The sequence below is a fragment of the Agelaius phoeniceus genome, chromosome 4 (genome assembly GCF_051311805.1).
Source record: "Agelaius phoeniceus isolate bAgePho1 chromosome 4, bAgePho1.hap1, whole genome shotgun sequence".
In the NCBI taxonomy this organism is placed as follows: Eukaryota; Metazoa; Chordata; class Aves; order Passeriformes; family Icteridae; genus Agelaius; species Agelaius phoeniceus.
The window spans coordinates 6940716-6956707 of NC_135268.1; the positions used below are offsets into that span (position 1 = coordinate 6940716).

Below are 15992 nucleotides of genomic sequence, written 5' to 3' on the forward strand. Positions count from 1 at the left end.
TACGGAACTGCTTGTGACTAAAGCCTTTTTTCTGACTACCCATACTCACACAGACTTGAAGGTTCCCTGTGTACTAGTTTGAGAGTTTGGAACAGGTGGTAAAATAGGGATGAAAGAGAGAGCTGTGATCTCAGAGGAGATATTAGGCACCAGAAATTATGGTGTTCTTGTTCCAGCTCTTACACTGACTGTGATACTTCCATTTCTATAGCACTTGCCATCTCTGGATCTCAAAGTGGATTATAAAGAATAGTGATTTAAACCTTCCTGCACCTCTAGGAGATAGGTAAGCAATATTATTCCCATTTTACAGATGGAGAAATTGTGATACAGAGAGGCTTAGTATTTGTTATTTAAAAGCTTATTTATGAACACACATGCATGCACACACAGAGAACTGGAAACAGATGTCAGAACTTTCGTTGCTCTCTTTTTTTAAGTTGAGTCCACCCTCCTTTCCATTTAACCTCTCTGATTTATATTCCCCATCTGTAAAAAGACGGAAACTGGTATAGACATGCAGAGATTTGCTTGCACATAAATTTCTGTGCAGAACCAGAAAAACAGCCAAAAGTTGCCTTTAAAATCCAATGCTTTTTATGTGTTGGCAGAGGATATTTTAAGATTTGGTACAACAATTTTTGTAGGTGGGGAGAGTTGCAGTAGTTCTGCAACTTAAATGCATACTATTTAGTTATTGCTATAAAAGGGCTTGATTGTTTTGTAATATAAGCATGTTAACTGGAGATTAAAAATTTCCAAATGCATCAATTTACATGGCAAAAGGCCAGACGCAGCCAGTAACTCAGTCTCTGCATTATCTGGAAGATGGTGCCACATCAGTACACTGTGTCAGACAGGAGAGGGGCAGTGGTGCTGCATAAAAGCAGTGATTGCCCCAGCTGCATCTCTGCTTATCTTTCTCCCAGCAAAGTCCTACTGTGTCTGTAGTGCAGCACGAGTTCCTCAGTGGCAGACACCAATCTAGACAACTATGCCTAAATATTTACAAGAGAACTGAAATTATGACTGAACTTTGGGAAAAAAGTTTTAAAGATCCAATATAAGTCTTGTTATTTTTTCTACCATTACTGGAATGATTGTTTCTTGTAATATTAAAAAAATACTCTTTAAAAGATATTTGGATACTGGATTTATCTGATCATTCACTGCACCATGAAGGTTCTGATCTCATTATTCTTAAAAGCATTGTTTAAAAAACATCTTGCAGAAGCTTTTAAAAATTCTTTCTAATTCTGCTACTAATTTGCTACAGAACTGAAACATTGACAACCTCGTCTATTAGATGTTTTATTTTTAACAACACATCTGGCAAATTTCTGTATGTTGAACAGACAGCCTATGCAGAAATGTTTTTCACATTTTTCTGTGTGCACCCTGTAGCATAGCCAGGCTAGATTAGACAAACATCCAACACCCACAGTAACATTTTCCTGTAAGTAATCTAACTTCCAATCTAACTTCCTTGTGATACAGTACCCCGATTTCATACCTTTACTGGTGAATATATATCTAGGAAATAATTATGGCTAATGTATATATTTCTGTTAAATGGAACGGAGACTGGATGTGTTTATGTGTCACCACGCAAGCATCAACCTGTACATTGATTGAAAGATTCATTTGAAAGTTAAGATTCCTTTTTGTTTCAGCTGTAAAACTTCACACAGAGAAGCAGACTGAATTTCAGGTAGGGATTTAGTTGATTTGGAGCTAAGGTAACACCTGATTTTATCACTCTAAGTTTTACCAGATAAGAATGGTGCTGATGCTAATTATAATACTTGAGTAAGTGAGTTAGTTCGTTGGTTTAATGTGTGACTGAGATCAGAATTTAACCTGGGGTCTTCCTGAATGCTGGTACAAATCACTTGTTACTTTTGCTCCCAATTACAGTTAAATTAACCAGTGTCTTGAGGTAATACAGCTACTGCAGCTGGTGGATTAGGATATGGCTTTGCTAATGCATTGACCTTCTTCATCTGTGTAACATGAGTTAATTTTCAGCCTGACAGTAAGTGCTGAAATTTGAATTGTAGCACTAATGTACCATTTTTTTCATCCGTCAAACCAGACTGAAGGGTCATTTAGTGATGAGGATAATGGTTCACTTTGAAAGAGAAGGAAAACTAGCTTCTGAATTTTAGGGGGCATTCTAGATCTTGCTTCAAAAAACAAGCTGAACTAGGGGAAAATTAGCCTGTGACATTCGAGTAATACTTCACCTGTAAGTCTGAATATTTGCCTTATACTGACTCTGTACAGGCACATTGGAATATTTGCCATGACAAGTTAGACAGAATAATAAAACAGCCTATGAAATTTGATATTCAGGCTATCAAGCCTCAAAAAGAGGCTTTCTCTGAAAAGTGAATCAACATTAAACTGTTTGCTATAATGGGAATTTCCAGCATCAGTTTGTGACAAGTTTTGATTGTTTCTCTACACCCTAAGAAACCCTAAACCTAAGAACTGTTGGAGACTGATTTTTTATTTTTGTTCCTCTCAGAAGTGTCTTTCTTTCTTTCCTGCAGCACGGAAAAGGATATGCTAGTCACTTCTACAGGACTTACCTGAAGCAGCATGATTTGCACAAAAGAAAGTCGACCAACAAAAAGCATCAGCTTTCAACTTCATTATCTTGGCCATCCAGTTCTGTGTAACTGAAGGATTTGTGTGCTGTTGGAGACATCCTGGCCAACAATAGGACCTAATTGCTCTCAGCAGGCCTGAGAAATGAGTTGAAATGTGTAGAACTGTAGAAACTTCAGAGGCAACTGATCTTGCCTCTCTGATCAGTGTGTGCCTGTTTACAGCACTATATATCTTTCTCTCTCCAAAATGTCACTGAGCCCTTTAGATGTTTATATTCACCACAAAAAGCCAATCGTACAGATAAAAGAGATGTGCATTATAAATGCAATATCACTGTTTTAAACTTGACTGTTTTATATTATTTTTGTGTGATTCAAGTGTTCCCCAAACTATTCCAACTTTACAAGAGAGATTGTGATCATGTTCTTTTCACCTGTGGGTCATAAAAATGTTGTTAATCTGAAGACCCACAAAATTATCAAAGACATTTCTGTAGTTTATACACCGTGTTGCAAAGTGTTTACTGTACTATTTCAAAGCTTCTAAATAAATATAAAATATATATATATTATATTATATATAATTTTCCGAAAAACGTGGTACAACTTAGTTGATTTTTAAATGGATTCATACAGTCTACACCATACACTAAAGCGAGAAGATAATTCAGGGTTCCTAAGCTATCCTTGCTAAAAACAAAAATAAAATAAACCTTTAATAGTACTTCCCCAAAATTCGTATTTTGGTCGATCCTGTTTTTCTTGTTTAAAAAAAAAAACAAAAAAAAAAAGCTGTAAGCAACAACATTTTGTCCAAAAAGTTGTAAGGAATTTTCAATGCCAAAGATGCAGCTGTCAATATTACCCCAATGAGCGCTATGTACTATCAGAGGTATAAACCACTCTCCGTTATTTTGATTGTGTTTCTATGGTTTTTAATTTGGAATCACAAAACCTTTTCTAAGGCTCTATAAATTCACCTGTATATGTTGTTAAAAAGAACACTGGGTGTCTGTACATTTTGCAATGTAAGATATAATGTAAGTGAAGTTAAGTATTTTAAGAAAATCATCCCAAGCTCATAAATATGTATACATACATACATACATAAATACATACACACACACACAAACACCCACACATCTCTCTTTAACATAGTTTTGTGAAACTATACAAATATATTGCCTAAAAATATTTCTCTTGTGGCTAGGAATAGTTGTCGATAGAATTCAAATTACAAAGGCAAAGTGTATGCCAGACTCTTTTATCACAAAGGAGATTTCCAATTAGGAACATGGCACATTCTCAGCTGACCCCTGTCCCACGGGAGTTCAAATGGTGTTGGCCACCATCTTTGTTGGGAAAAGGATTAAGCCCTTGCATATAATCTTTATGTTCTGTAATAATTCTGTGGTCTGAAACAGTATCTTAGAGCGTTTCTTTTCTATGAAATATTGAAAAAAGTAAAATTTCGAAGGTAAAGTTTAAAACTACTTTCATGTCCATGGAGTTTAAGTACCATTTACTAAATGTAAAAACCTAGTAAAATTTTTTTCTTTTTTTTTTTTTTTTGTGCTGTGATTTTTTTTCCCTTACTGTACTTTAATACATCAACTAATGAAAGCAAATGAGAGCACACCTTTGTTGTCAGCCAATGCCTAGCCAAATTCAAACCAATCTCTTCTGATGATTCAATATTAAGTAAAACGAGAGCAAATGTTTCATTGGTTGCAGTGGGATTTGGATCATGCCATTATTTTGGAATTCTGTTGTCCCCACCAATGCTGCCATGGGATGAATGTGTGAGAGGTCACTGCTGTGTCGTAATAGAATTTGGGTTTCTCATTTTTGTTTGTTGGTTCTGGGTTTTTTTTTTTTTTTGTTCTCTTTAATGGCAGTTTCTATTAGATAGGAGTATATAAATCACCTGTATGAAAGCCATCTTGCTGTGGATCCAAATATACACAGGGAATCCAACATTCCTGATCAAATTCCACGAGTTCTTTGTACAACTAGTGGACTGGGCCCTGATGTTGTTAATTTAATATTCCAAACAATTTAATATGTTAATTAAACACTTTAATGTGCACGCCTAGCACGTTTGTATAACGACAAATTGTTTCATGAGATCCTTTTAAAAATGTGTTTTATACAAAACCTAATTCAAAAATCCCCCAAACAACTTCAATAGCTATTGATTTGAGCAAATCCAACAGTGAAATGTTCCTCCTGCTCCAGGTAGCAGACCTTTTAGTTGCCTACAGGCTTCATTTATTTTATGAAGAAAAGCAATGGAATTTGTGACAAGTATTCCATTTAAAGGAGATTGCTAGATTCTTGTGTCTGCTTTTAAAGCAAGAAAGTCCTTGCCATTCTGAAACCTGTTTCTAATTCGGTTTTTAACAGACATATATTGTAATTTATGGTTGTTTTTTGGTCTTTGGGAGGAAAAGGAAATTGTTTAACTTTCTATATCATGGAAAGCCAAAGTGTTTCTATTTAATGAAACTCTCTTCACATTTTGCATGCCATTTTTTTTTATTTTTTTCAAAAATTATTAACCATATCATGTCCTGTCATTCATTTCCAAAACTGAACTTTTTCCATCAAGTATGATATACATACAGATTATTAATATTTTTTTATTCTTATTTAATGTTAAATATCATTGGCATTGGTCCATATATACACAGAAATCCTTGTGAGTTCACTGGGATGAACTCAGTTCATCCTAGAGAGCTCCTAAAAGGAGTTATGGTAGGATGCAGAAGTGTCAAGGAAAAGGAAGAATTGAAGTACTACAGCCTGAGCTTTTGAGATGAAGCTGTAGCTCCTGCTGATTTCCCTTGCTCCCTGTGAGTTTTGGTGCACTAACCTTTGCTGGCACAAGCCTTGGGACGCATTAAATCCCAGTACATAGCTGCTGTCCCAAGAGAAGGGCAAATTGGGCAGTGCAGAGGCTCAGTTTGTCCTGTTCCTTTGTTTTAGTGGGCAGGTGGCCACCTCCCTTTGAAATTGCCTTGTTCAGCATCTCCCAATTATTCCATCACACTGCTGGGAGCAGGGGCACGTCTGTGAATGCCTTCAGACCTCTCCCAGTGTGTGTGTGCCTCCTCCTCTGAGCACAGGTGATGCAAATATTGAAGGACTCTCATCTGCAGGTTGGACCCAACAGTGAACTGAAAGTAGTCAGGAAATGTTTAGGTTGGGTATTAAGGGGAAAGATTGATGCCCATAAAACTGAGATGAGGGAGGTTTTGGCATCTTCCTCATTGTAGGTTTTCAAGGACAGTGCAAAAAAAACCCAAAAAAACAAACAACAAAAAACCACCTGTAAGGGATGATATAAGTGTAATTAAAGCTGCCTCAGAGAAAAAGCACAGAGAAGGCTCTCAGTCCTGTTGTTCTGTACTGTTCCTGGTGGGGCATGCTGAGCTTTGGAGGGGTTAATCTGTGCACAGCTGTAGGGATAAGAATGTTCTATCCTTCAATTAGTTATTTGAAGCAATATTTAATGTCTCAATTTACCATTTATGAGCATAATAGAACAAGCTGCCTGTGAGAATAACTCTTTGGAGTAAATTAGAGTTCAAGCAGAGAAGATAGGGTCTTATAAAAGATAACAATATGGAATCAGGTCTGTGAATCTTTTTTTTTTCTTTTTTAAACTCCTGATTAAGATATGTAGCAATAGATTTCTAAGCAGCTTGCCTATTCAAATTCTTCCAAATCAAACTTCAGTTTCTTCCAAAACTTAGAAATACTAACATTTCACTACTTGAAATAGAATTTCAATTTTTTAAAGCAAGTTTTTGCTAACATGCCTATTGAGGGAAGGTATTTCCATGAACGTATTCTTAAATTACTGGAACAAGGTGTAGTAATTTAAATAGTTTTTTTTTTCATTAGTGTTGTTGCAAAATTAGGTGAAATTAAATACACAGATAAATACAATTTGTAAAGATTCCTGCATTATAGCCTCTATATAGTTGTGAGGGAGATACATGTGTGTGTGTATGTGTGTGTGTGTAACTATAGTTCAAATTCTGGGAAGTTGCCATGGGATTTTTTTCCTTACAGCTCCTATCAGTAAATGTAAACAAAAGGGTAGAAACACACGTTAGGGTACTACAAAACAAGACTTGTTCCTTAGTGTAGAATGGAGTTTTGCATTCAAGAATTAAATTCAGCCCCTTCTTCATGTGTTAAACCCACAATCAAGCACACAACTCATTTTTTTTTTTTTACTTCCAAAATGTTACCTGCTCATAGAAGGGGTTTTTTTTTCATCCTTTTTTTAAAGTAATATCATTCCTCAGGGTAAAGGGTGGATAAATAGATAGTCTTCCTAGGCTGATAAATTGCAATTGCAATTTTGCAAGGCTGTTAAATATTTGTATGTCTTACCTGGAGAAAGCTGATCGTAACCCGCCACTGTTCCATGTTCTTCTAGTCTCAAGTTTTATGGCATTTGGACTTGTGAATTAAAACCTATACAAAGGTGTAGGGGCCAAAATAATCATCTTTGACATGCATTCAGTTATTGCAATTTGATTGCAAAAAATTGGCATTAGGTGTCTATAAAGGGTAGAAAGGTGTTTATTCTGTTCTGTTTGCAGTAATGTAAAAGACAGCCAGTAGGACTTTATTATAATATTGTGCTATGACAAATTCTGAAACTGTGAGTCAAATCCTTTGCACTGATCCCTACAATCATAGATCAAATTCTTCTTAAAGACCTCCTTAATTTTATTTTGTCTCTAAGAAATGGATACATATATATATATATATATATATAAACAAATATACACAGCCATTACAATCCATTGTTGAGCATCTGTGTTTTTGTAGATATCCTCATATGTAAGAAATAAGCAAGAACTAACTTGGACAGATTTCTTGAACTGAAATTGTTTTTGAATCTGAATTTGTTAATAAAGTTCATGATATTGACAGACATCAAGAAAAATGAAATCTCTGTGGGTGTAGCTCTCCAGAAGGCAAACGCTTCACTTTTAGGAAGCATCCTGTCAAAAAACTGTATAAATGCAACTGCTGGAAATCTTGCTGAGTCAAGATGAAAGATGCTGTGCTAAAGCTTTCTTGTTCACTGTGTCAGCACTGATTAAAGTGTCCTCTGGATGGTAACCACTTTAGGCAAGCAGAAGATATCAAAAATTGCAAGTGCTATTGAGATAATGTTTACCATAACTGTGGAAGAGAGACAAATAGGTGAATTTATACTGAAATATTGATCTATATCATACAATATGGAAAAAACAGTTAAATCAAACATTTAAGAAAAGACAATGCTTTCAAATACAGGCACTTTAATCTTTGAAGTTCATCTGATGCTCAGCTTAGAAGCATATTTTGGGTAACTCATCTTTGATTTGCACTAACCCTGGAGAGCAATGTATTGTATGACAAAGCCTTACCACTGCATGATAAAGGGAATGTAACCAAACCAACCTTAATTTATAGAAATCTTGGATCCAAACATTCAGGCTGCAAAACTGTGCTGTATTTTATATGCATCAGAGCCTAATTCCATTAAAGGTAGTGGCCCAAGTTGCAGTGATATGAAGGAGAGCAAAAGGAAGTTTTCGTTTCTTTCTTTATGCATTTTTAAGCAAGAGCAGCCTGCAGTAAAATTATTTGACATCAGAAAAAGGGAAACTTCACTGGCTTTTCTTTTAAAAAAGCTGCACAATCCAGTTTGGAAATTTGAAACTTTGGACATGGCTATGTGTCAATGTAAACCAGATATTTCTAATAATTTTATCTCAAAGCAAAATAACACAGAATATAAATGAAGTTATATAAATGTTTAGGTTTTCTATTAAGATAAAGACAGAAATGCAGTCCTGAAAAGACAGATTCATGTTTTTATTATGCAGAAGTTCAGACAACTAAAAATTCATTGGAACAGAGTATTCTCACACTGCCCTAGTTGTTGGTTGAAAATGTGAGCAAAACAAGCAAAAAAAAATCAACCTCAACCTCATGGATGTTTCAGAAGGTTTTGCTCTGGAAGGTAACAGATCCTAAGAACATTATCTCCTTTCAGAATTGGCTGAAAGATGTTTTCTAGCATCTTTGCTGCCCTAACATACTTGGAGTGTAAAAGCAGCCCTCTGAATGGTTTGCACATTCACCTCAGTGGAGAGTTCTCATTTGTTGAGAATAATCTGGAAAAACGACCTAGATGAAGCCTGATGTCAAAATTGCCTAGTAATTCCATGCCCATCACTACAGCTTTTCTAACCAGGTATCAGAATAATTTAAGGCTGAAATGTTTTGGGATGCTGATGGAAAAGCAGTGGTGTGGCACTATTCCTATGTGGAAAAAAAAAAAAAAAGAGAGAGACAAAGAGAGAAAATATTCTCTGTTCTTCCTAGTCTCACAGACATCATTAATTGATACTTAAATAGTGTTTTGTTCAGGAACATAAATACCAAAAAAGGAGAAGGATTTCACCATGAGAGCAATATATTTGTTGTGGCTTGTGCTATATTAAAAAAAAAAGGGAAGAATGCAAGCAAACATTCTCATTCTCAACCCCCTGAAGATGATGCTAAATGATGCCCTTGGAGCTCACAGCCATTCAGTTTTTGAGAGAGGCTCTGTTTGATTTATATTCTGGCTGTCAAAAAAGAAAGAAAAAAGAGACTGCGCTGGAAATTAATATAATTAATATAATCTAGGGGAAAATGCAATATACCTTGTAATAACATCATTAAACCTCACTGAGCTGCCTGAAACAATCTGTTGAAAATTAAACATACAAGCAAACAAACCCCCCAAAACAAAACACAAATCTCTTTCTTGGCACTCCAGGTACACATTTACATTAGATCACAGCTAAGCTGAAATAAAATGGCTGAGGTATATATGGGAGGGATCACATTTTTCTTACACCTGTTTCCAGGGGATGGGAAGGGGGGCAGTCCTGGCATCCAGCACTTCCTTGGGGACAGGAACATTCTGGAACATTCCTCATCCTATTGTGACAATTTAAGAATTTACATACTTAGTTCCAGATGTATTATTGCATATTCTTCTTCAAATACAACTTTTTCAAGGATGATACTTCACTGTGCTTTTGACCATTTATGTCAGCTATTTTTGAGGGGTCCCTCTCATTAGGAATAGTTAAGTAATAGACTTACCGGTCTAACTTAATTTTTCTTTTATAATTATAGATGGAGTTCAAGCAGCCCTTATCATATAGAAACTATGATTAAGGCCCCCAGGTTTAATTTTGCTCCTTTGATTCCTGTTGTCACTTCCTGTGTTACAACACAGGGAATTAATTTAATTTTATTATTAAAGAAATACAATTTTGTTCTATTTAGTAAGTCTGATCTAAGAAATATCCCTTAATTAGGAAAAGATTGAGGCAAAATCAAGTAGATAGCTGTTTTTCTTTTCTTATATAAATAATTTCCAGACCTACCACTGTTCAAGAAGGACATAAAATGCAGTAACAGAAAATATTTGAAGTCTGCACTTTGATTCACTGGACTAGGGAAATTGCTTTCCTGTTTCCTTTCTATCTGGAGTAAACTGGAAACCACTGTTTGCATGCAAACTTTTTAGGTGTTTAATTCTTCATTCACAGATTTAAATCTACTGCTTTACTGAACACATTGCTAATATTCACAGATTTAAAGCTTCAGGGGAAAAAAAAATAAACAAACTCAAAACATCTTATGTTCTCATCCCAAATATAACTTTCAGCACTGGGAAATATATGGAAATTGAAAAAAATATTTATTTGAAAGATGGATATTTTTATTGATAGATTTTTTAAGATAGATTTTTAAAGATAGATTTATTTGCTGCTGTTCTGTGTGGTTTCATATCCTTTATTAGTAACCAAAATATACTCCAGTGTTATGACAGATGCCTGCATCACTATCATTATTTTCCTGAGGCACAACTGAGAAACTTCATACTGCAGAGGTGGGAATAAAACCTAATTCCTAAATCAAAATAATAAGGTAAAAAAACACCACAACAATCATTATGCAAGAAAATAATGTGAAATCACATGGGTGCAACCATGCTGAGCTCTCCCCACATCCAGGTTAATGAGCTAACTAGCAGTCTAGAGAGCAATATGCAATTTGGTGCCCTTGGTCTCTCTGTCAAAAGAATATATAATTATTCTTTTCAAAATGGGACAGCTTCAAAGAGAAAAATGAAGAGCTCTTCATCTTTCCACTCAGAGCCTAAATCCTTTTGGATATGATGATTAGGGAGGGTTGGGAAAAGGAAATTGGGTTTAGAGCCCATCATATTAAAGAAGCATTTGTCCTCAGCAGCCAAGATTATGAGCAAATACTATGATCATATGGCATAAAAAGGGCCTCTGACAGCATTTCTTTGTCTGGTAGTTTTCTGCTCAATACTTTTTTTCTGCAAACACCTAAAAACAGGATCCTGTTTTTGTTAAGATGTTTGTTAAGGTGTTAAAGACTAGATACCTACGATTTCCTGGGCAGATGGTATGACTTCTGGAATATTTTACCAGGATGTGAGAAATCTGTATTCAGTTCTTTCCACCTCGTGTAATTTCTGCATCCACACCCAGCCTGGAAGAATTTCTAAACAGCAAGTTGGAGGATTCTCTCCTTTTCTACTGTTGCAGTCTGCAAGATCATTTAAACCTCCCATGGCTGACCACTGATTAAATACAAACTCATTTTCTTGCTCTCCAGTGAGTGTGTGATACTGTGCAAGAACTTTTGCTCGGTAGGTGTTTGTAGATGACACAGAGTTTGGCAGTAGGTGTATAACAGAGAGCTTTCTCCTCTTCCAAAGGGAGAAATCAAGAATAAACCACCCCTGAAATGCTGGTCATGTAGATGAATGTCTTACCAGAAAATATTTGGACATAGCAGTGGCAAGGGCCATGGTGGTGTTCACAGGGGTCTTAGGATGAGGGAAGAGACAAGGATCTGCCTCCATGTTTCAGAAGGCTTGATTTATTATTTTCTTATATATATTACATTAAAACTATACTAAAAGAATAGAAGAAAGGATTTCATCAGAAGGCTAGCTAAGAATAGAATAGCAAAGAATGATAACAAAGGCTCTGTCTTGGACAGAGAGTCCGAGCCAGCTGGGCTGTGATTGGCCATTAATTAGAAACATCCAACATGAGCTAATTGAAAATCCACCTGTTGCATTCCACAGCAGCAGATAATCAATGTTTACATTTTGTTCCTGGGTCCTCTCAGCTTCTCAGGAGGAAAAAATCCTAAGGAAAGGATTTTTCATAAAAGATGCCTGCAACAAAGGGCAGTCTAAAAATCCTACACGAAGAGAATGCATTGCTGGGAGGGACTTACTTGGTATTTACTCAGCAAATGTCGAAAAGTTCAGAGATTCTGGATAATTGAATACATTTTCTGCAAGGTCTGTCCTGAGTCATCCTGTTGATGACAACAAAATTACCATACCAGTTGAGTTGTTTCCCTGGAACGAGTGCCTGCACTCCAGCATCATAAACTGCAAAGGCACAGACAAGACACAAAGTAAGAGTGTGGCTCACAGAACTGCTGGTAAAAAAGAGGATTTGCCCACCCCTCAGTGCCCAGGGTTGGGGCTGTCTCCACCTGCTCTCTGCTTGGGAGAGTGGGATATACGCTGTCCTGCCACCCTTGGGAGGCCCCATCCCCAAAGCACCTTGACATGAGGCAGTCATTGCTCCCAAATCTCTTCCCTTGCAGCAGGAAAAGAACTTTGAAGCCATTACCAATACAGGCTGACCTAACCTGTTGCTAGAGACTGAAATAAAGCAGGCACGATATGCCTCCATTGTGAAAGGGAGATCCCAAACGTGGTGCAAAAAGAATATTTCATTTTAAGATGCAGCTTTGTTTTGATTATTTTATTTATTTGATGTTATATTATTATGAAATACTAGAGTATTTAGATTGCAAAATACAAGTTGTTTCAAATAAATCAAACAAGAATGTTTCCTGTGCATATGCTGTCACTTATATTACTTGAGGTCTTCACTTTACATACTTGGTCCTGGCATTCTCTTACAAAGGAAAATCTTTCAGACATATAACAGAGATCTGTCTCCCTCTTTCCCCAATTTTCCCCCCTTCTGAGACATTTCAATTGGCCTGACCAAATGAAAAAATAACATAATGGGAGACATATGAAAAGAATTTCATTTAAAGAATTTTGTGCACTTGTTGGCGTGCAGGTAAAATCCTACTTCAATTCCTGTTTTATCCAAATAAACCAAGGAGCAAAATGTAGATTCTTAGCCCACTACAGGTCAACATCTTGCCCTGACAGGTCCATTGTAAAGAGGGTAAATGGACACATTAATCGAAATACCAAATATCTATGTAGAACTACAATGGTATATTTATATTTTATAACTATAAAATATAAATATACCATACAGTTATATTTTATATTATAAAATATAACATTATATAAGTTATACTTTATAATATAACTTATAATATAAGTTATATTATAAAATATAAATTATATAATAAGTAATATTCTATATTATATATAATATATATTTATAAATATATTATATTTATAAATATATAACTATAAATATATAATTATAATTATAAACTTATAAAATATTATAATATATCATAATATACATCATAATATATTATATTATATTATATTATATTATATTATATTATATTATATTATATTATATTATATTATATTATATTATATTATGTATATATTTATATATAGTATACATAGAATATATATAAGTATATATCTATATATATTATATTATATATAAATAATTTGACATTATATATTATATTATAATATATAATGATATACTATAATAGATATTATTATATTATAATATATATATATATATAATAACTAATCAATGAATGCAAACTGTATTAAACAGTGAGATATGGGGTTGTCCCTCTCAAAGGCATAGCACAGAGTTCACAATTTAGGGAAGAAGAAATGAGTTAATATAAAAAAGTATCTGAATGCATCACTCTGCTTTCTTGAGATAGGCTAATTATACTAGAAGTTTGTCAATTTGTCATCAGTCATCCAGACTAAATTAGATTATATCATTCCAGATTGTATTATTAGAAGTAGAGATCTCTTTTTGCTCCCATCCTGTTCCCAGGATTTGTGCTCCCTTAGGGCTTTCAAAGAAGAAAGAGGAGAGCAGCAGACACTGTTCTGGCTTGATGCTGGTGAGAATATCTCTCTGGACTGATCTTGGATTTTAACACCCTCTTGTATTCCCCCCTGCACTTTTTCAACACACAGGAGCTAAATTTGGAGAAAATGTCTTTCTTAAGAGATCAAAACCGTAGCAGGCTTTGAACCCTTAAATAATATGGAAGATCACAAGAAGCCTGTTCAAGTCAGAAGGATCTGCTTATCACCCTGAATTATATCAGTACCATCTTTCTCTTTATTGCCCTGAGAAAGGGCAGAATCAAAGATAAAATAGCATAAAAAATGACACCCTGTGGCCTGCTCATCTCTGGCTGCCATTTGTATGTTAAATCACCAGCAGCTGTCATGATCAGAAAGTGTGGGAGTCTGGGTTGGAGGGGATAAACATACACAGACAAAAATTAGGGCTTACTTCCTTAAGGGAAGGCAAAACAAAGTAGAAATTGAGTGGTATGGACAGTACAGGTGGTGAACAAGTAACTAACAATGTTGTTTGAGGAATATGGGGCAAATTCTGTGTTCATATCTCAGTACTTCTGTCTGCATCACTATAGTGTATTGCTTCTCGAAAACTGAATGGAGAACACTTTTAAATGTCATTTTATTAGGCATTTTCATTAGGTTTGGTCATGTGTGCTTATGTCATGCTATAGCTACAACAATCAACAAAAGTTTGGAGTTCCAGAAGGTTGCAGCCAACTCTCCTGTTTGGGGGATAACACCATCCATTTCTTTGCACAGTGAGCTCACTTTGCTGGGACTTCAGCATGGAGCCTGCTTTTGGTTACCTTTCTTTGAATGAACTGGGGAGCAGGCCATTCCTGCTGTGGAACTGTGTGGGAAATGGATTTGTAGAGAATTCTCAAAGCCTGACAGAAGGCTCACATAGTGTGCACGTGTATGCAAACCCGGAGATAAGAAATGCTGACTTAGAAATGCCATGGAATAGGACAAACATTGTGGAGAGAGAAAACAAGTTTCAAAGGATAGCCTTGCAAATGAGACTAGATACTTTGGACAAATAAAACCATGAAAGATGCATTGTTGTAAGACCCAAGAGGGGTAATTTTTTTGATGATTAGCTTTAAAGCATTTACAGCATGGTGTGGCTAAACTGATAGGCCAAGAAACACTTATAGTGTATTGTAATTAGGAAATAGTTGGCTTCTGATTGTGATGGTGTGAATTATAACATCTGTATTGCCTCACCCTTCTCATGAGACTGAAAACGGAATAAAAGTTTTTAAAACACCTCTCAGTTGCTCCATCTCTAGGTCAGGAGAAGGGTTTAATCTGGCAAAACTATCCCTTGGTCTGTACTCAGGCTGAAGAGTGGATCCTTTACAACTCACAGCCAAAAAGAAATCAGCTGTGGAAAGTAATTTTTATCAAAAAGTGCTTCATGGCTGTGGCAGTTTATGGGTGGTATCCTCCAATTTAGTTTTCCCGCTGAAACCGCTCCGAACCTTGTGCTGCTCACTTCTGCTCCCTCTCACTCTCCCCCTGCAGCAGGATGGACAGAACTGGAGGCACAAAAGGAAAAGATCATGTGTTGAGATACGAATAACTTACTGGAGGCAGCAATGAAATAAGGAAATAAACAGCAACAGCAACAATATTAACAACAAAAGTGTGAGGGGAGGGGGTGAGAATCACATGCAAACGCTCACCACTGTAGCATGCGGAGCCTGACAATACCCAACCACAGCCCTCTGCCCCAAACTGTAAGGCAGCTCTTCCTCTGCTCCCCCTAAAAATGATACCAGCTGGCATAGAATATACTCTAGGTCCTGGCCATATCCCACTCCTGGATACTGCAGAAATTAACCCTGTCCTGGCTGGAACCAGGGCATTGTCTCCAAACAAGGATTTAAAAAAGTTCTGAGCAATCGCAGGTCAAAGGGTGCTGGGAATATCCAATGTTTCTCAGAAACATGTTGCTACATTAAGAAGGAGCCTGACTTCCTTTCTCCCCAATTATGGATGCAGCATTTCCATCATTTTTATTTAAACATTAAGCTTTCTTTGTTCAACAAACAGAAGGCACATTTACAGATGTCTGCTGGGAGGGTACCGTGAATTTTTCTGTCTCCCTTAGCTGCATATTTATGCAATCCATGCTGAGCACTATTTTACAGGTAGGAACTTATGCATGA

General features: G+C 35.9%; 1 protein-coding gene across 3 annotated transcripts in view; it reads left to right on the plus strand.

Moving 5' to 3' along the window:
- The window catches only part of PCDH10 (protocadherin 10), a 39938-nt gene extending 32364 nt beyond the window's left edge, over positions 1-7574 (plus strand). For 2 of the 3 annotated variants that reach the window (XM_077176772.1, XM_054633511.2), the window contains 2 exons: positions 212-286; positions 2556-7574. In XM_077176772.1, coding sequence (XP_077032887.1) covers positions 212-246 — 35 coding nt within the window. In that variant the 3' untranslated portion in view covers positions 247-286; positions 2556-7574. The remainder of the gene's footprint in view (positions 1-211; positions 287-2555) is intronic. The other variant, XM_077176774.1, reaches the window with a different exon arrangement.
- The last annotated feature ends 8418 nt before the right edge of the window (positions 7575-15992 follow it).